This window comes from Lissotriton vulgaris, chromosome 7 (assembly GCF_964263255.1).
Source record: "Lissotriton vulgaris chromosome 7, aLisVul1.2, whole genome shotgun sequence".
Lineage (NCBI taxonomy): Eukaryota > Metazoa > Chordata > Amphibia > Caudata > Salamandridae > Lissotriton > Lissotriton vulgaris.
The window spans coordinates 1,638,295,824-1,638,315,851 of NC_141695.1; the positions used below are offsets into that span (position 1 = coordinate 1,638,295,824).

A 20,028-nucleotide genomic window follows, 5' to 3' on the forward strand; every position below is an offset into this window, starting at 1 on the left:
ATTGGGCCTCCTGGCCCATAGGAATGCATTGGAAAATATTCCTTAATTGCGAATTCGCAAAATGCGAATTCGCAATTAAGGAAGCTTAAGGAATCGCAAATTAAATGCGATTTTGTTCATACATACCATTTTGCATTTCCTAAATAGCGATTCCTTAAAATTCGCTATTTAGGAAATGCAAAATAGTTTGATGATACATATGGCCCCTAGTGTCTAAATGAATGAATGAATGATAGAGTGCGACTGTGAATCGAAGCTGTGAATGGCTTTGATTCTCAGTTAACCTCACTCTCTCATGCATACATTCTCATGCAGTCTGACTGCCTCCGTCACAGACACTCTATCTCACAGACACCCTCTTGCACCCACAGAAAAACCTTCTCACCCAAAGTTTTCTTTTGCTTATGGTATTTCCTGCACAGGTTCCATTTGGACATTTGCTCTTCGCTGCGTCCGGTGCTGGGGGGACTCTGAAACCTTGCACCCGCGCAGGAGATCGCAGGTACCAGGTTTCACTCTCCTTGCTCATCCCACCCTTTCCCAACTCTGTGACAGGTTGGAAAAGGCTGACTGATGTGTAGGCACAGGCACTGCAGGGCTTCAGCCTGCAGCGCCCATGGCTACCTTTATCTGTGACGCCTCAGTACGCCACAGTACGTGGAGAAGTGTGGCTCAATGGTTAGAGAGGCAGACCCTGATGCAGAGGGCTGGCCCGGGACGAGGGTTCAATTCCTGCCTCAGTGGGTCTTGGGCTCAATTTCCTCGGACCTGATAATTCTCGCCTCAGTGCCTATTCCAATCATGGAGTCCCACTCTGCAACTCTAGGCAATAGCTTGCTTAATCTCCACAACGGCCCCAACAACGCTAGGATGCCTGGCTGCACCTTGGGGGTGCCCAGGAGTGGAAATTTCACAGGGAAAAAGCCAGGAAGGGTTCCACAGTGGTATTTGTACAAGCGCCGGAGAGACCCCATGTGGGGTGATTCGGGCGCTATACAAGTAATACAACATTTACATTTTACATATAGGGGAGGCGCTGATGCGTGCCAGGGCTCAAAGGCCAGGGATTGAATTTCTCCAGCCCTGGTGATCCCTCTCTGATGCGCGGTGCAGGCACTTTTGCGTGAATGCACCAGCCATGAGACAGAGACTGTTGCTGGACAGAAGGAGCTCCTTTCTTTTGATTTACCAAGAGGGAATAACAGATGATTATTTACCCTTGGCATAATAAAAACAAGCATTGGCATGGACCATGGGTGTCTCTTTTGGGACCTTATAAGTATTTAGTTATGCAGCACAATATCCTTAGTGCAACAACATCAACTGTTGCATGGCTAAACACTCATACGATCCCAAAGGCGATACCTATGTCATCATACATGCAGGACCTGTACCTTAAATTATTAGGTTGAACTAAAATTATTGCCCAAGACCTGTAAAGCTGATGGAGATGTATTTATTGGTTTTATTTAATTATTCGTTCATGTATTTGCCAATAAAGTAGCCTGATGGTGTTCAAACTGCAACTGACTGAATTAAATGTCTTTTGACTTAGAATTACTTTCTTTGGAGACATCTTTGTACTTTTCAAATAACCCATTTGAGGGTTGAAAACCTCAATTCAACTTAATTTTGTGAATGAGAACTGAAAGCTCCAATCCAGCAAGTACTCTCAGAGCCCTGCATTGAAGTGTAGGGGCTGTAAAAATCCAAGTGTTATGAAAAGTGTAGCAAATGAGGCACGCCCTTCGGCACAAGAATGGTGTACAAGCAGTGTGTGGCCAGTGGTGCACTGTGCTTTTTTTAGAAACAAGGGGAACCCATCGGATAGCTAAGGACCATGGGTATAACTACGTTATAGAAAACAAAGGTTCCTAGCTCATTCAAAATCAACACAATACAGTATAGGACACAATGGAATACTATACGTTATGGTTTCCTAGCCCAGCCGGGCAAGGAATTTATTTCCAAGAAACAATGTCAAATATACAATACAGAAAATATAGCATGACACAAGCCTGTGCCGTACCAAAAGGAAAGGGAAGAATAAGAGTAGAGTGAAAGGGGTGTTTTTCAGGCAAAAGAAAGGAGCAAAACAGGGCACTGTAGACAAATTAAAGAGTACTGACAGTATCGCCTGGAGTAGAACATACACAATCTCATTAACAATATCGTAAGTGTATCCCCACTCATGGGTGTCGACGTTTCGATCCCTATTGCTCAATTAAATAATGGGATCATCATCAGGACTTAGAAATAAACATGCCTGAATGTAAAGAAGCCTCTTATTTTTGAGGTAAGAAGCCTCTCAATGAGAGGTTTCCTGCACTTCTGAGTAATGCTGACGGTAGTTATTGGCGTCGCGCCAAAACACCCCTTTCACTCTACTCTTATTCTTCCCTTTCCTTTTGGTACAGCACAGGCTTGTGTCATGCTATATTTTCTGTATTGTATATTTGACATTGTTTCTTGGAAATAAATTCCTTGCCCGGCTGGGCTAGGAAACCATAACGTATAGTATTCCATTGTGTCCTATACTGTATTGTGTTGATTTTGAATGAGCTAGGAACCTTTGTTTTCTATAAAGTGGTGCACTGTGCAGCTCATTGTCCCAAATATATGACTAAACATGGTGTGCTAGGGTACTGGTTTTTACAGAGCATATTTTCAATTGAAATGGTAATTAGATTAGCATCAGTCATGCACCTTTACTGATAAACCTAGGTACAAACGAGAATGCGCAGAAATCTTATTTCTGTGTGTATTTATCATTTTTGCATCACACAAGTGTCTTGGTTCGTTTTGATCCTATTAAAATTCCCTCTTACCTCAGAATTACACAATGTGTCTCAATAGAACCTTTCTTACTGACAATATATTTTGGAATGGTTGAAAAGGTCATTACATTTTATTGTGTTAGAAAACATGCGACATTCTGCACCTTTTCTATCAATACTCGCTGTTCTCCTGCAAGACTGTCACTTATTTCACCTCATAAAATTCACCCCATTTGTCATCAAGGAAAGAAAACTAAACACCCATCGCCCATTATGAGTGACAACTGGATGAAAGGGCGACTGCCTTGAGGCAATCAGAGAAGATGCCGAGCCATCAACCGCCTAGCAACAGGCTGGCTTCTCAGTTGGTTGGGTACTTTAAGAATTATATTTGAATTTACAGTGCAAAAATCTGCTAGAGGGCTTCCATAAACTTTATCCTTATACTTCACTTTTTCCAGGCTTCCACTGTATTGTGTCTGCACTCTGTAACCCTATAGCCCAGGACTGAAAACCTCTTCCGCACGCCATGCAGGACGTAACCTTCCACTGTTAATGAGTGGGTTGGGGGAGGGGCTTCCACTGCCAGTGATCAAAGGAAGCTTGCACTAACTGTGTGAAAGATTTCCAGCTGAGTGCAGTCCGCCTTGCAAAGACCAACTCCTTGAAATGTGCACATTCTAAGAACAAATAACCCTGAGCATCCCCGCCTCTTACCTTCCGCACAAACACAGGTCCCCAGAAAAACTCTTGTCAGACACAGCTTCCAATTACAGCCCAGTCATCAGGAATAATGAAACACAGAAATAAGGGTTGAATGCTATATACAGAGCTCCTTTGATATGCCTATTTCAGGCACTTAGGCAGCAATTTCCAGCATCACTAAGAAATCACAACACATCTTCAGCAAAAAGAGAGCGGGGGTGAGAGGAGATGGGAGGGAGAAGGGAGGGGAGAGGAGACGAAGAGAGAGAGGAATGAATGGGTGAAGAGGGAAAGAAAGTGGAAACGGGGTGAGGGGGTAAGGAGAGAAGGATGTAAAGTGGAGAAAGAGGATAAAGGGGGCAAGGGAAGGAGAGAAGAGAAGAGGGAGATGGAGAAGGTTAGAGAGGGGGAGGTAGGGAACTTAAAGAGGGAGAAAGTAGGAATGAAGAAAGAGGAATGGAGAGATGGAGAGGAACATGGGGTAGATAGGAGATTATTGGATGAGAGGGAGTGGCGAAGATGAATTTGAGAAATAAAGGAGTTACAGGGATGGGGAGCCAAGGCTGCGAGACAAGGTGAGAGAAAGTGTTAAAGGCCACGAGGAAAAGGATGGGTGTGAGAAGGGCAGAGAGGTGAAAAAGATAGGAAGTGTGAAGAGAGGAGAGGGCAGAGCTAATGGTGATACATTGGGGAAAGAGGTTCAGGGGGAGAGCGAGAAAAGTGGGAAAGGAGGAAACTAAGAAGACAAGGGGGAGAGAGAATAGAAAGGCAGACTGGGGGCTATGTGGACGTGGGGTAGATGAAAAGGGTGATAGGAGTGAAAACTGAAGCTGGGGTTAGAAAGGAACAGGGGAAAGAGGGTAAGGAGGGAAAATGACAGATGAAATCAGTGAAATGTGAGTGAAAGGGCTAAAGACGGGTAAGTGGAGTGAGAAATTGTGACAGAGTGGGGCAGAGAAGAAGGATAGGGAGGGGGAGGGGCAGAGAAGCTGACGAGGAGGTGAGGAGGGGCAGAGTGAGGCACTTGGGAGAGCGCTGTGCTTTATGAGACATTAGGGCCAGGCGGAGGAAAGACAGATGGCGACTGCGCGCATGCACACGCTTGTAAACGCAGGCTTGAGGCCAGGAAAAGCCTCTGGTGGCACTTTTAAAAGCCATTTACTAAATGTCTCGAAGAGACAGCGCATGCTCTGTCTCAGGCGAGACCTAACAAATGGGCCAAAAAACAAGGGATCGTAGCCCTTGAGCCCTTTTAAAGGAACCGCCACTAGCAGCACACATTGATTTTGAGAGGAATTAAAATTAAATGCTTCAAACTATACTCTTAGCACTAGTGTTTACTTCTGTCATCATTTGTGGTCATTGCCAAAAAGAGCATGTTCTGAAAGTCTGACAAAACTGTGCATATAAAGCACTCAATATTATGAATACAACTTTGGGTGTTTCCAACTCATGCGTAATAACAAGTGACTCAATGGAAAAATCCACGCAGCTGAGAACGGTGTTTATGTGCGCCCTAATGGAAAGGAAACTTGGAAAAAGTGCAAGAAATTTCAAAAGTCAATCCCTTTATGGCATCGGAATAAAATCTCCAGACTCCATTTTGTATATTATTTTGGCTATACCACACTGCCAATGAAGATTTCTATAAAAATGTTTACTGGACGCATGGCTCTAAAACTGTAAAATTGCAGACTGCACAATAAGGGACTCATTTATGTCATTTTGGCATAGGGCAGAGCAACAAGGTACGCTAAAGTGAAAGGACAGGAGTGCACATTATTTAAGCAATACGGTGCATTCCTGTCCTTTCTTTCTGCACTGGTGCTGTTTAAGCAGGCTAGTGCAAACGTAGGCGCCCTTGCACCATGGTGCACCTTCCTGCACAAAAACAAACTCTACGAAGCGTTTCCCGCTTTCTTTGTGTGCTGCAGAAATGAGGTGAAGTGAAGTTATTTCTCCTCGTTATGCCTCACCTCAGGAGGCATAAGAGTTTGGCGCTTCCCCAGGTTTACATTGCTCTGTAACTCTGGGCCAGCTTCAAATCCAATGAGTGTTGCGTGGGAAAACCCACTGCAATGCCCATGGAACACCTTCTGGGCGTAGAGTAAGGTGACGCAGCGATTTGCGCTGTGTCGCCTTACTCGTGATTTATGAAGCCACTCAAAGCAACTCAGGGTGGCTTTGAGTTGCTTCATAAATCTATATGCGAGCCCCGCGTCACACATGTACCACTTCACGTGGTGCAAAAGTAACTAAGGGCTCTCATAAATAAGACCCAAAATTCCTTCCTGAAACATGTATTCAAAGGAATTGTGATCCATAGAGTGTACACTAATTAATGAAGATTATATGTGCTAAATGCTCTTGGCTATCAATTGAATAGATCAAACCTAATCAAATGTCGCCGAAAATAAATACATCAGAGATAAAGGGAACAAAAGGCTACGTTAAGCTCGAATATAGGTGTCAACTGACCTCTATCTGTAATGTACGGCGTGTTTGTAGCAGCACAGCAAGGGTAGGGCAGGCCATAAAGCAAGCAAGAACTATAGGTCACCATCCACCATGTTGGATATTAAAAGACACTAATTGTTTTTTTTGCACGCGCACACCCAGTTTCAACGTAATTTTTATTGTGGTTTGAGAGTTTGTTGTGTGCTCCTGGGGTGGCGAGTTCCGTTCAAAGAGGTCAATAGTATAGATAACTCAATAGCGCTTCCAAACTCAATTGGTTGCGTCCCCCTGGGCACTACTTGAATCAATAGCATACAACCCATCGACAAAAATGGCTTCATTTCGGTTGTCTCCTGCTGAAATTGCCTCTGCTTCAATAGAAGTAAATAGAGGAAATATGGAATATGCTACTTACCAGTATGCATCTGTTCTTGGCATAGAGGGCTGCAGAGTGGTACATTATGAATAGATCGCCATCTGGTGTTGGGCTCGGATGATTGCACTTTGTTTTTCTCTTGGAGAGTCTTTTGTATCTTGGTGACTCCTCCCTTAGTTGGTAGTGCGCATGGGCATCGGCTCCATCCTTAGATTGTTTTGCCATAGTAGGGTTAGATGGAGTAGTATAGTAGAATACAGATAAGAGTGCCCATGTAAGTGTATCTAAATAAGATAGTGTTGGAACAGACACAGGTTTCCGGGGAGGCTGGGAGGGCATGTACCACTCTGCAGCCCTCTATGCCAAGAACAGATGCATACTGGTAAGTAGCATATTCCGTTCGAGGCATATGGGCTGCAGATGGTACATTATGAATAGACTATACAGCAGTTCTCTCCCTAGCGGTGGTCGCCCGTGTCTGTTGCAACTGTCTGAAACAATGTTTTTAATACTGCTTGTCCCACTCTAGCTTGTTGTGTTGAGTGCACATCTACACAATAATGTTTTGTGAAAGTGTGCGGTGTAACCCAGGTAGCCGCTTTGCATATGTCATCTAGTGGAATGTTTCCCAGAAATGCCATAGATGCCCCTAGTTTACGTGTAGAGTGAGCTCTAGGAGGAACAGTTAATGTTCTCTTTGCTTTTAAGTAGCATATTTGAATGCATTTTACAATCCACCTAGCAATGCCCGCTTTGGAGATGGGATTGCCTTTATGTGTGGGAGAAAACGCAACAAATAGCTGTTTTGTCTTTCTGAAAGTTTGTGTTCTCTCTATATAGTACAATATGGCCCTTCTAACATCCAGTGTATGTAGGGCTCTTTCCGCTACTGTTTGTGGTTTTGGAAAGAAAACCGGTAATTCCACTGACTGATTGATGTGGAATGCTGAAATAACCTTTGGTAAGAATTTTGGGTTTGTTCTAAGAACCACTTTATTTTGGTGTAGCTGCATAAATGGTTCCTGAATCGTAAAAGCCTGCAGTTCACTTACTCTTCTAAGTGACGTGATAGCTATGAGGAAGGCCACCTTCCATGTGAGGAATTGTATTTCACACCTATGCATAGGTTCAAAGGGTGGCCCCATTAGTCTGGTAAGCACTATGTTGAGATTCCAGACTGGGGAAGGTGGTCTTCTTGGTGGAATGACTCTTTTGAGTCCTTCCATGAAAGCTTTAATTGCTGGTACTTTAAACAATGACAGGTGTTGTCTGTTTTGTAGGTACGCCGCTATGGCTGCTAGATGAACCCTAATAGATGTATATGCTAGGTTACATTGTTGTAAGTGTAATAAGTAGCAAATGATTTGTTTAGTGGATGCGTCCAGAGGGTTGATGTGCTTACTGTTACAGTGTATAGCAAACCTCTTCCATTTTGCTGCATAGCATGCTCTGGTGGTAGGACGTCTTGCCTGTTTAATGATTTCCATGCATTCTGGTGGTAAATCTAAATACCCAAACTCTATGACCTCAGGAGCCAGATCGCTAGGTTCAGTTGCTTGGGATCTGGGTGCATTATTTCTCCATGGTTCTGTGTAAGATGCATGGGTAATAATCTTAGCTTTTGATGTGGTACTTGTGAGAGTTGTAGCAGCGTGGTGAACCACGGCTGTCTTGCCCACGTGGGTGCCACTAGTATCATTGTCATTGAGTGCTGCTGCAGTTTCCTCACCAGTAGTGGAATTAGTGGTAGAGGAGGGAACGCGTAAGCAAATTTGTTGGACCAATTTATCCACAGTGCATTGCCCTGGGACCTTTGGTGTGGGTACCTGGATGCGAATTGTTTGCATTTTGCGTTTTGATGATTTGCAAACAGATCTATCTCTGGTTGCCCCCATTTTTGGAAGAATGGCTGTAGTATTTGGTCGTGCAGTTCCCATTCGTGAACTTGTTCTGACTGTCTGCTTAGGATGTCTGCTATCTGATTTTGAATTCCTGGTAGGTGTTCCGCTAACAGGTAGATTTTTTGAGGAATGGCCCATCTCCATATGTCCTGTGCTAGTTTGGACAGTTGGAGAGAGTGTGTCCCCCCCTGTTTTTGAATATAATACATTGCAGTCATGTTGTCTGTTCTGATCAGGACTGCCTTGTTTGTTATTTGCATTTGGAAAGCTTTTAGTGCTAGAAATATTGCTAACAGTTCCAGGTAGTTGATGTGCAGCTTCTTTTGCTGCGCACTCCACTTCCCCTGTACTGTGTATTTGTCCATATGCGCTCCCCATCCGGAGAGCGATGCGTCCGCTGTTATTATTACTTGTGGAACTGGCTCTAGGAACGACCGTCCTTTGGAAATGTTTTCTGTGTTCCACCACTTCAGAGAGCGATACGTCCGGTCGTTTACCAACACCAGATCTGTAATCTGACCTTGAGCCTGATTCCACTGTGTCGCTAGACACTCTTGTAGTGGACGCATTTGTAGTCTGGCATGTGGTATTAGCAGTATGCAAGAGGACATCATGCCTAATAGTTGCATAAACACTCGTGCTGGTAGTGAGTGTTGTGGTTGAAATTTTTGTATTAACCCGACCATTGTCTGTACTCTGATTGGGTTGGGGTATGCTATTGCCTTTTCTGTGTCTACTGTAGCCCCCAGGTATTGCTGGATCTGGTTTGGTTGCAGGTGTGATTTTTTGTAGTTCACCGTAAACCCTAGGTGGTGCAGCAGTTGAATTGTCTTCTGTGTGTTGTGAAGACATTCTTCCTTGGATTTGGCCTTTATTAGCCAATCGTCCAAGTATGGGAAGACATGTATTTGTTGTCTTCTTAGATGTGCTGCCACCACAGCTAGGCATTTTGTGAAAACTCTCGGTGCTGTTGTGACACCGAACGGAAGGACCTTGAACTGGTAGTGTTGTCCTTCTAACACAAACCTTAGGTATTTTCTGTGGGCTTTGTGAATTGGGATATGAAAGTAAGCGTCTTTTAGATCCAGTGTAGAAAGAAAGTCCCCTTGCTTCAGTAAAGGGAGTACTTGTTGGAGCGTGACCATGTGGAAGTGCTCCGAATTTATGTAAGCATTGAGAGGTCTGAGGTCTAATATTGGTCGTAGGGACCCGTCCTTTTTGGGGATCAGGAAGTATAGAGAGTATACTCCTGTTCCTTGTTGATCCTTTGGGACCCTCTCTATTGCATGCTTTTGTAGAAGTGCTAGCACTTCTTCTCTTAACAATGTCAAATGATCCTGACTCATTGGGCGCTGTTTGGGGGGGATGTTTGGCGGGGTAGCTGTGAGTTCTAGGCAATAACCATGTTGGATAATTTGTCTCACCCACTTGTCTGACGTGATGTCTTCCCAGACAGGTAGGAACTGTGATAGACGTCCCCCGACCGGTGTTATGTGGTCTGGGGGGAGATCTATGAAGTCACTGTTTTGGTGTTGAGGCGTTGCGGGTGTTATTATTTCCGCGGCCTCTACCCTTATTGTTGTTACCTCTGTAATTACCTCTTGAATTACCTCTGGGTGATGTTGGTGTGAAAGATGTGGATTGCTGATTTGTTCCTGTGTTTTTTGAGCCCCCTCTATAGGTGGATCTACGAAAGGAACCTCTGTGCGTTGGCTGTTGCAATGCTCCCATTGACTTAGCCGTTTCTGTATCCTTTTTCATCTTTTCTAATGTCTCGTCTGTACTTGAACCGAACAATGTCTTCTGATCAAATGGTCTGTTCAGTAGGGCTGTTTGAACTTCCTGTTTGAATCCTGAGATTCTGAGCCATGCGTGTCTTCTTAGCATGACACTAGTGTTAATAGACCTTGCTGCAGTGTCTGCTGCGTCTAACGCACACTTAATGGAAGTATTAGTTATTATTTTACCTTCCTGAATTAATTGGTCTGCCTTCTTTTGATGTTCTTTAGGAAGATGTGTGAGAAGCTTTTCTAACTCATCGTAATGTGCCCTGTCGTAACGTGCGAGTAGAGCTTGTGTATTAGCTATACGCCAGCTATTTGCTGCCTGTGATGCTACTCTCTTGCCTGATGCATCTATTAACTTCGACTCTTTATCTGGTGGAGGAGCCTCTCCTGTAGATAATGAGTTTGCTCTCTTACGAGCGGTTGAGACCACTAGCGAGTCTAGAGGTACATGCCCTCTAATAAATATTGGGTCCTTTGGAGCCGCTTTATATTTTTTATCGATTCTTGGGTTTAACACCCTGGCTCTCACTGGGTTTTCGAATATTTCTTCTGTGTGAGTGAGAAGACCCTTTAGCATAGGAAGAGTACCTGATGTTCTCTGTGCACTAGGTAGAGTCTCTAACAAGAAATCCTCTATCTGAGGTTCTGTGTGCATATCTAGTTTGTGATATTTTGCTGCCCTATTAATGAGCTGCACAAAACCTGTGTTATCATCAGGTGGTGAAGGCTTTGAGGGGTATAGCTCTGGGTCGTTGTCTTCATCTGACCCTACATCGTAATTTTCCCATGGATCTTCCTCATCCTGGATAGATTCGTCATCCCCTTGAGGTTCTCCCTCCCCTATATCACTGTCTACATCTGACTGAGGTGTAGCTGGTCTTGGTGTGGAGGGTGTAGGAATATGTGGCCTATTGTGAGGAATAGGAGAAGAGGGTGTGTCTTTAGGACGAGGAGAAGCAGGAGGAGTTATGTTCGTCCCCATTGTTCTCTTTTTTGGAGGAAGAGGTTTATCTTCTGACTGTTCACTCTTTCTCTTCTTAGTGACCACTTTCCCAGTTTGTGGGTCAATAAACAAGATCTTTTGCTTGGGATCTGTTTGTTGCTCTTGAATCGGTACCGAGGGTCCTGGTTCCGAGAGCTGTTTTTGTTTTCGATCCTCAGATCTTTCTGGTTTCGACACCGAATGTCTGCTCGATTCCGATTTTTTGGGTATCGAGTGTCTTTTGGGCGATACATCATATTTCTTTTTCGACATGGAATGTTTCGATACCGAGCTCTCCTTTATATGCCGCCTCGGTGTCGAAGTCGATGACGCCCTTTTCTCGGATCCGACGTGGTGGGATTCCGAGTGTTTCGGTTTCAGTTTCGGTTTCGTTGCCGGGCCCGAAGGCGGGGCGTCGGAAACTTTTTTCAGCGATTTGACCGGGCCCGAGGGCGGGGTCGTTACCGCACGGGGTCGGTTTTTCGGTAAGGGGACGTCGTCACTCACGGTTTGTTGCTCGAAGAGTTCTTCAACCTCCGACTGGTCCCCTTCCGACCCCGACTGGTCCTCTTCTTCCTCGATTTGTTCGTCTCCGAACAGCTCCGGGATCGCCTCCGCCTGCATTCTGGAAGCCTCGTGCCTTCGAGCTCGACGATTTCTAATCGTTAGCTTGGAGGAGAATGCTGCGCAGGCTTCGCAGTCCCTGGATTCGTGTTCAGGCGATAGGCAGAGGTTGCACACCTCGTGTAGGTCCTTGTGTGGGAACTTAGCACCACACGATGGACATTTTTTGAATGGAGTCCTTTCCATGGACTCCGGGCTTGACTGCGCCGAGAAAGGTCTCTTGTTCCTCGACGTAGATCCAAGTTTTTCTCTTCTATTTTGAATTTGTAACGCGTCGGAATGGAAAAGAACGCGTTCGCTAACAATACCGTCGAATTGGAAAGGGAATACGCGCCGAAAAATCACTTTCTTCAGAAGTTGATCTGGAGCGTCTCGATCTTCATCCGAACCCGATGGCGGAAAAAAACAATCTAAGGATGGAGCCGATGCCCATGCGCACTACCAACTAAGGGAGGAGTCACCAAGATACAAAAGACTCTCCAAGAGAAAAACAAAGTGCAATCATCCGAGCCCAACACCAGATGGCGATCTATTCATAATGTACCATCTGCAGCCCATATGCCTCGAACATATATTTTTTTTAAATCTCCCACGTACTCTTCTTAAATGTTGACATGTATGCAATAGTACACATTTGTTTTGTGTTCAGACATTTTCAAAGTTCTCTCTAGTCCAGCAACTTCCACTCCCCACCCCTGCTCCTAAATTTACTAACATGAAAATCCTCTTGTGAGCAACCCAATGTAAAAGTATGAACGCATCTTTCCTGAATTAGAAAAGGAGTTCTAGGCCCGTAAATAAGGTATTTTGAGTATTAATCTGATTTACACATGAAAATTGCTCTGGGATTAGACTGCATTAACTCTGAAATTAGTTTGAACTGCACTGGCACTGAGGCAGTACACCATATATGGACAGCAATGACCAGTCCTTAATTTGAGACAGTGGTTGCACGTGGGACCAATGGCACTCATTTTTGGCAAGTGGCTTTATTTTTGCACATCAGACTTTGACCCAGAGCGAGAGAAAGAAAAAAAGGGGGTGGGAGAAATACGGCAAAAACAATGAAAAAGAAAGACAGCAGGGATGGAAAATTACCTGAAAGAGACAGTTAAAGGAACAATGGGGCATATTATCAAGGGGGTTTATCTCCGCTTTTTTGGCTTTAAAAGCCAAGAAAGTGGAGATAAAATTATCTCCCTATTACCTAGCTGTCGCTAACACCAGTTAGCGACAGCTAGTAGGAGATAGCGACCATCTTGGGCCCCACTTTGCATGTCAGTGATATTTATCACTAATGACATGCAAAGTGGGCGTGCCAAGATGTTAGCGACTGGAAACAGTCGCTAACATCGCTATCTCCTATTACCAACTTTTGGAGATATTTGCGCTAAGCGCGAATATCTCCAAAAGCTAACACCTGCCCCTGAGCAGTTTTTAGCCATGTTATCCAATGGTAGGTGGATAACATGGCTAAGAGCATTAGCTCGGTAATGCATGAATATCGCTGACTTTTCAGCGATATTCATGCCTTTCGGACGATTTGATGAAAGAGACATGAGGTGGAATGAAGACTATGCATAGGGTGACCAACCGTCCGTAAATTTCATGGGCCGTCATTTATTTTAGTATGATATCTGTAAGGCGTCCGACGGTCGCCTTACAGACATCATACTAAAATGCGAGAGTCCCCATGAGTTTAAAAGTGTCCACTCGGGGCCTCTCGCACTTATCTTTTAATCTGTAGACTGAGACGGCCTGCAGCAGCCCCTCCCGGACCAAGCAAGGACTGTGGACTGGCCCATTGTCATTCTAAGACTGCAGACGATTATCAGATAGAATGACAATGGGGCAGACGATTATCAGATAGAATGACAATGGGCCCTATTATAGTGACAGCATGTGGTGTGCCTTCTCCTGCACAAATCTTGATTGCAGTAAGGACTTGATGTCACTTTGCAAAGCTGTGCGCATACTGACAAACTGCGTAGTGCATGATTGTCTTAAACTTATATAAATGTATTTTGGCCTGTACCTATTTTGGTTGTCTATTTACTTATATACTATTGTGCCACCTCCTCTGATATGTCTGTAAAACGTATGTTTTGTCCCAAATCTTTGTCCTGAATTTTGACCTTCTGTCCTTAATTTTTGTCCAGAATTTTGACCCTTTGTCCTGAATTTTTACACTGACCGTTCTAAATTTGCACCCATGCCTGCTGGTCACCCTAACTAAGCAGCCTTGATTTGCAGCACCCCTGGCGTTCGATGGCACCGCCCGCGGTCTTTTGAGCAAGAGTTCGGGCAACATCCCTTACTCATTTACAAACTAAGACGCCGGAACCTAATCGAGCTTAACACAACGATGACATCAGAACGCAGGGAGGCGATCAGCTGCTTCACCTACTTCAGGGCAATGGTCTCGTAATGAGTCACGTTGCCAGGCAACCGCCTGCAATTAAGTTAAGAGCTACTACAGTCTCAACGTGAGGCCTTTAACTTTGAAATTGGCCGTAGGGATGAAGTGAACGCTGCTTGAACACGTAGGCGCGTACGTAGGCGCGTGCGGAGGCCTGCTCAGCCCGCCCTTTGCCCCCAGTCTCACCTGCCCCAGTTGCTCGCAGGCCGTCTGGTACTCCGCTTGCTGGCAGAGGTCTTTGACACGTTGGTATTTAGGGAGGAAGTTCTCTTCCTGGGCGTCTACCTTGTCGTTTTCCCGCTTATGCAGCAATTTACTGGAAAACAATAGTAACAGCAGAAATACTTTTGAGTCATTTTGCACAGTTTCTGACAAATTCTTACTCTTCTGTTAAATGGCATGTTTCCTCAATGCTCGTGAGTGCAACACGTAGTAATTCACTTTCAATTTATGGAAGAGTAGCCAACAATTCAAAGAAAGTTTGCACTTGTTTAATAAATTACGCGCATAAAAGGGCCAGAGGCTTTGAAATAATCCATAGTCCAGGGGCCTCATTTATGAGCCCTTGCGTCACTTTTACGCCGCCAGTGCGTCACTTTTTGTGACGCACCAGTGGTGTAAAAAATGCGCCTTGTTGCGCCATATTTACAAAGTGACGCATCTAGGTAGATGCGTCACTTTGTAAACCCCTGCGCCACATTATACCTGCGCCAGGTATAATGTATGCAAGGGGGGCGTATTGACGCAAGAAAGGGTCGTAAAAGTGACGCAGTGAAATCTATGAGATTTCACTGCGTCACTTTTAGGATGCTGTTGCGTCAAAATCTTGTGCCTACCTCACAGCAGGCGTAAGACTGACGCAGGCCCTTTAACATGGGGCTTGCCCCATGTGAAAGGACGCATTGCTGGAGTTGCGTCACTTTTGTGACACACTCCAGCAATGCGTCACTTTTGCGCCATACAAATACGTCAGAAATACTGACGTATCTGTAACTCCTTGCGACATGATGCGTCATACATTAAATATGATGCATCAGGAATGTCGCAAGGAGTGCGCACTGAGAAGTGACGCATCACTGCTTTCATGCAGCGATGCGTCATTTCTCATAAATGAGGCCCCAGATTTCTTATGAGAGGGAATCTCCCTTACCTGAAATGTAAGGGATGTTTAAGTGGCTCAGTATTACACGAAAATCTGTCCCAGCGCACTGCAGAAATTGAAATAAAAACTGCACAGCACATGATCCCGCCGGCTGAATTTTCTCTAAAAACGAGTTTAAGAGCAACACCAAGTATTGTGCTGTGGTGCAAAAATTAGCCAATGGTTCCTTGCGTGCGATTTGTACTCGAGGGACACCCTGAAGTCTTAGGGGCTTATTTACAAGGCGTTTGTGCCTCTGGCACATCACCTTTTCACCATATTGAAAGTGACGCACTGGCGGCGCAAGAGACTTGTAAATAAGCCAGTATATTTCAGTGCGAGGACTGTCACCCAAGGGTAAGCAGTGCAAAATGTGTAATTTCATGCAAGTACATATGTGTGTAGGATTAAAATACAAAAACGTTTTAGAATCTAATTTATTACCCTCGCTCCACAAGGAATGATTCTCGCCACACCTTCAACTTTTTCTGCAGATGAAATCTGGAAAAGAAATTTAAAAAGTTATTCTTTGCTTGGAACTATAGGGAAAAATGCATTGTTTGCAAAGTTTTCACAACCATTTCGATCTAGAATATTAGCTGTTCCAAACGCATGGAATTGCATGGTAAGACCTGTCTATCTGTCTGTCTGTCTATCTATCTATCTACAGTTGGTACTCATTTTAGCAACCTATAAGGGACAACGTTGCCATACTCAAGTTACAAATATCCTGTTACAACTGAACAATGGATTTCTGATTAAAATTTTGAGGCGCAAGTAACAAATATATTTGTTTTTTACTCCGAATTTGAAAGGCAGCATTTGAGACTTTGATGGACGTGATGAATAATATTAAAAGGTAATTCAATCACACTGAGAGCTATATGTTAATTGATTGAATATTTAAAACTCAGATATGATATGCCTGTTAACATACAGAAGAGGGTATTTTATTTCTTATAATACATGGCCAAACCACAGCCTTCTCACAAACTGCTTACATCTTTGTTGTTTTGGTCTCTCATATAAAATATAGCATGATTGCATGCATGAAGAATAAAACTAGAATATATAGTGCAAAATTAGACATATACAAAAGCGTTTAGTAATTTGTTGCAAAAAGATATATTAATACGTTTACTATAAGTCAGATTGAAAACTTGCTGTAGCTCAGAATGTGTAGAAAGAGGGAGAGAAATTCTCTTTCCTGTGATGACTTACGGCATTCAAAAAATAAATAAACATGTTACCATGAATATCTCCTGTCTGCTAATCAATGCTAATTTTAGACAAACAGGTCAGAAAAAGGAAAACTAATTCTCATTTTCATTTTTGAACTGAAGCTGTAACTATGCTTCGTAATCTGCCTTTTGCCTGGAGACTGACTTTGATGACAGGTATTATGACATTACAACGCAACTGTAATAAATTTTAACATTTGAACAAGTACACAATTTCATTATTACAAGTGACTAAAATAAGGGAATTAGAGACAAGCTTCTGCAAAGGAATTGCAGACTCCCATGTAATATAAATAGAATTTGACGTATGCCTAACAACGTTCAGGGTTTGTAGGCAATGCAGTGAGTGGCAAAGGAACATTACAGTCTGTGTTGAACTCTAAAAATGTGCTTAGTCTCGGAATTTTAGATTAATAGACACTTCATTGACAAGTAATTCAGTGGTCAAGTACCTGTTGACTGGTCTTTCTGTGTCGAGTAGTTTTAGAATCGATTTACCATCCATGTCAGCTGGAATATCCAAGCCAGCAATGTCCAGCATAGTAGGGGCAAGATCAATATTCAGAACGATGTGAGGATTCCTGAAACAAAACAGAAAACACACACTCCATTTAAGTAGGGAGTATGTTGACAGTGTTTTCACAGTTCAGTATCTTTTCTTAGCTTTTTAAAAACACCTTGGGCCCGATGTTGTTCACCAAATACCGGTCGTTACCGACCGGTATTTGGTGAATGAGATGTTGGGGGCTATATTTTACAGAATCGGTAAATTTACCGATTAGGTAAATTTACCGATTCTGTAAAATACCGAATCGGTAATTTTACAGATTCAGAATATTCCTGATGTAGGTAGCACTGTTTCCAGTGCAACAGGCCTTCCAGATTCGGTATTTTACCACCCAATCCAATTGGGTGGTAAAATACCGAATCCAGGTGTGCATGCACATGTGTGCATGCACACCTATGCAATGTGATAGACAGACATGCCATTAGGGCATGTCTGTGTGCCACATGGCACACATGCCTGCATTTGGGGTGCTAGAGGGTGTCAGAGTGACACCCCACTGGCTGCCCTGGCTTCGGCGTCAACGTGGGAGGGGTAGGTGCCTAGATGCCTGCCATCAGCGACTTTTGAGGAACTCCTCACTCGTTGCTGGCCCCACCTGGACAGCTCGTGAGACCTTCAGACGGGACTAACGGTTTCCAGGAGGTCCATCAAAGGATACATTTACTGTGCGACACTGTGCAGGTCGTATACCGGAGTCCTCTTACTTGCGAGGATCCCAGCAATCATATGAGCACTAAGGTCCTGACGAATTGCCCTTATGGCAAGAAACATGTCGACCGAATTCACATTAAGGGTTGAATAAGGATTGGTCCCATTGCCCATCACTCCTTAATACCCCTTTACTTCCTTTTAATAAAGCAGTGAGCCTGACTATTAAAATAAATCTTAATGGACTCTACTGACTTTTTTTTAATACACACACACTCACGCTCACTATTGCACTCTTTTAGGCCCCTCACACGCATACACCCGTTGGCTCGGAACAAAAGATCTCCGCCAAAGTGCAGCCCCCCATGCTGCCCGACGGGCATTGCACCGCCAGCCTGCCGTAGGAGCAGGATACCAATGATGACGCTGGACGGCCATCGGTTGGGATGACAGTAGTCGTCCTGCCGGTAACCTGTGTGAGGTATCCTTATATTCCGAAAAGGGTCTACACCATGCACTTACCTTTTCATAATCAGTGAGAGAAAAGCTTACCTGAGCTAATCCATTGGCTCCCACTGGGGAACTCTGTACAATCTCTTTGTTTACTACTGACACCCCTTACACCCTTAATGGAAACGGTATTTACCGAATCGGTAAATACCGATTCGGTAATGCCCATTGATTCCTATGGGTTTCAATACACATTGGAATCAATGGGCATTACCGAATCGGTATTTACAGAATCAGTAAATACCGATTCTGTATTACCTACACCCCCCCCCCCCCCCCTCTATTTTACCACTTCTTAAATTCTGATTCGGTATCATTCGGTATTTAAGAAGTGGTAAAATAAAATTACCTACATCGGGCCCCATGTCATTTGAAGCGGAATCATTTACTGTTTCTTATCCAACTCACACTTTCATGGCTCCTAATGTTTCGTACAAGGTTTGGCAGTATTGAAGTTAGTCTAATGATATTGTACCAGACTATCGCGATCAGAAAATCGTCCGGCCTAAATATTGTGTCCCAAACAACTTTACAAACAATTGCCTAACTGGAGCTAATAGAATATATACATCCATGGATCAATACTTTTGTTGACTGCATTTAGGTATAGGGATGAGTGGTACTTGCGGAATTTGACTTAGCAGAATTCTGCAGAGTTACATAAAAATAAACTGTAAGATTCCTTGGAGTACTGCCAATGGGCAGAAAATACACAGGTCGCGTAGCATGCGATGGCACCATGCGCTGCGCAAGAGCGTAGAGCCATTTGAGTTGATATTGCTGCTCTACTTGAACAGCAGCAAATCTACTCGAGAAGCAGCCCTCTTACCATGACCATTCGCGACCGCTAGCGACTGCTTGTGTTAGAAAATCGCACTTGGTGAGGGTAAAATCTCACTCATGCTCGCCAGCTCGCATTTCTGGAGCCTCATGGGAAACAAATTTCACCACGCGAAGATTGGCAGAATTTTGCCAGACCTCTACTTAACTCTTGTGTCTGATGTTATTATCAGTAGAGGGTATTTTGAAAAACAACGTAGTCCAGAGCCAATTGACCCAATCACATTACGGGGCTATAGTTTAAGCAATAAATACTAGTAACTTATTATGTGGGAGAGTGAGGTGGGAATGATTAACAGTGGTCCTGTCAAACCTCAGACTCAAAACAATGAGATTTTCCTCCTTCTTATCCCATGAAAGCAGCAGCATTTCTCTTTGGGTTAAATCATTAAAGCCTGAAGAAGAGCATGTGCTGCACTGCCCTGCCCGGTTCATTATTACTAAGTAGGAAGGGTAAGAGTCCAGTATAGGCAATATTTTTAGGGGAATGCAATGACTGCTATATCTTAAACTTTGTTCTGATATATTTCAAAACACTATGAACCCAATGCACAAAGTAATTTCTGGACGAAGTCCTACAATTACAGGCAAAATGACTCCATTACACACCACACAAAAGGATACCAACCAACATAAATGCTTTTACTACTAAATATTTGAATGCCATGACTGTGTACAATGGCACAGCATAACAGTTACAACAAGAAAGGGGTGGGAAGTAGGCGGCTCAAGGCATGGTTTGACAGTTTGTGACTGTCCACAAATGTGAGAATTTGTGGGCATTCACAAGCTCATCGCCGATTACATCCCAATCTGCAAAATGGTTGGAGATTTGTTCCAGCAAATGACTGGAGAATACCCACTTCCATGGTGGGAAGGGGAATGGAATGTCCCTACACGTATTTGGAGTATACAGGATGAGTTTCTCCAGAGGGAAAACATTTATTCCATTGGAAACAAGAAATAAATGTGAAATTGCACAGTGGAAAAAAATAATGTTTTAAAATAAAATACCATGACTTTTTCAGTAGTATGTCGAAGAGACTAACGCC

General features: G+C 43.8%; 1 protein-coding gene across 6 annotated transcripts in view; it reads right to left on the bottom strand.

Moving 5' to 3' along the window:
* SULF2 (sulfatase 2) overlaps nucleotides 1–20,028 on the bottom strand; it is a 432,620-nt gene that overhangs the window by 144,470 nt on the left and 268,122 nt on the right. For 5 of the 6 annotated variants that reach the window (XM_086932614.1, XM_086932611.1, XM_086932613.1 and 2 more), the window contains exons 8-10: nucleotides 16,863–16,991; nucleotides 15,614–15,670; nucleotides 14,215–14,344 (exon numbers count right to left, since the gene is read on the bottom strand). In XM_086932614.1, coding sequence (XP_086788740.1) covers nucleotides 14,215–14,344; nucleotides 15,614–15,670; nucleotides 16,863–16,991 — 316 coding nt within the window. Of the gene's footprint in view, nucleotides 1–14,214; nucleotides 14,345–15,609; nucleotides 15,671–16,862; nucleotides 16,992–20,028 lie in introns of those variants that run through there. The other variant, XM_086932615.1, reaches the window with a different exon arrangement.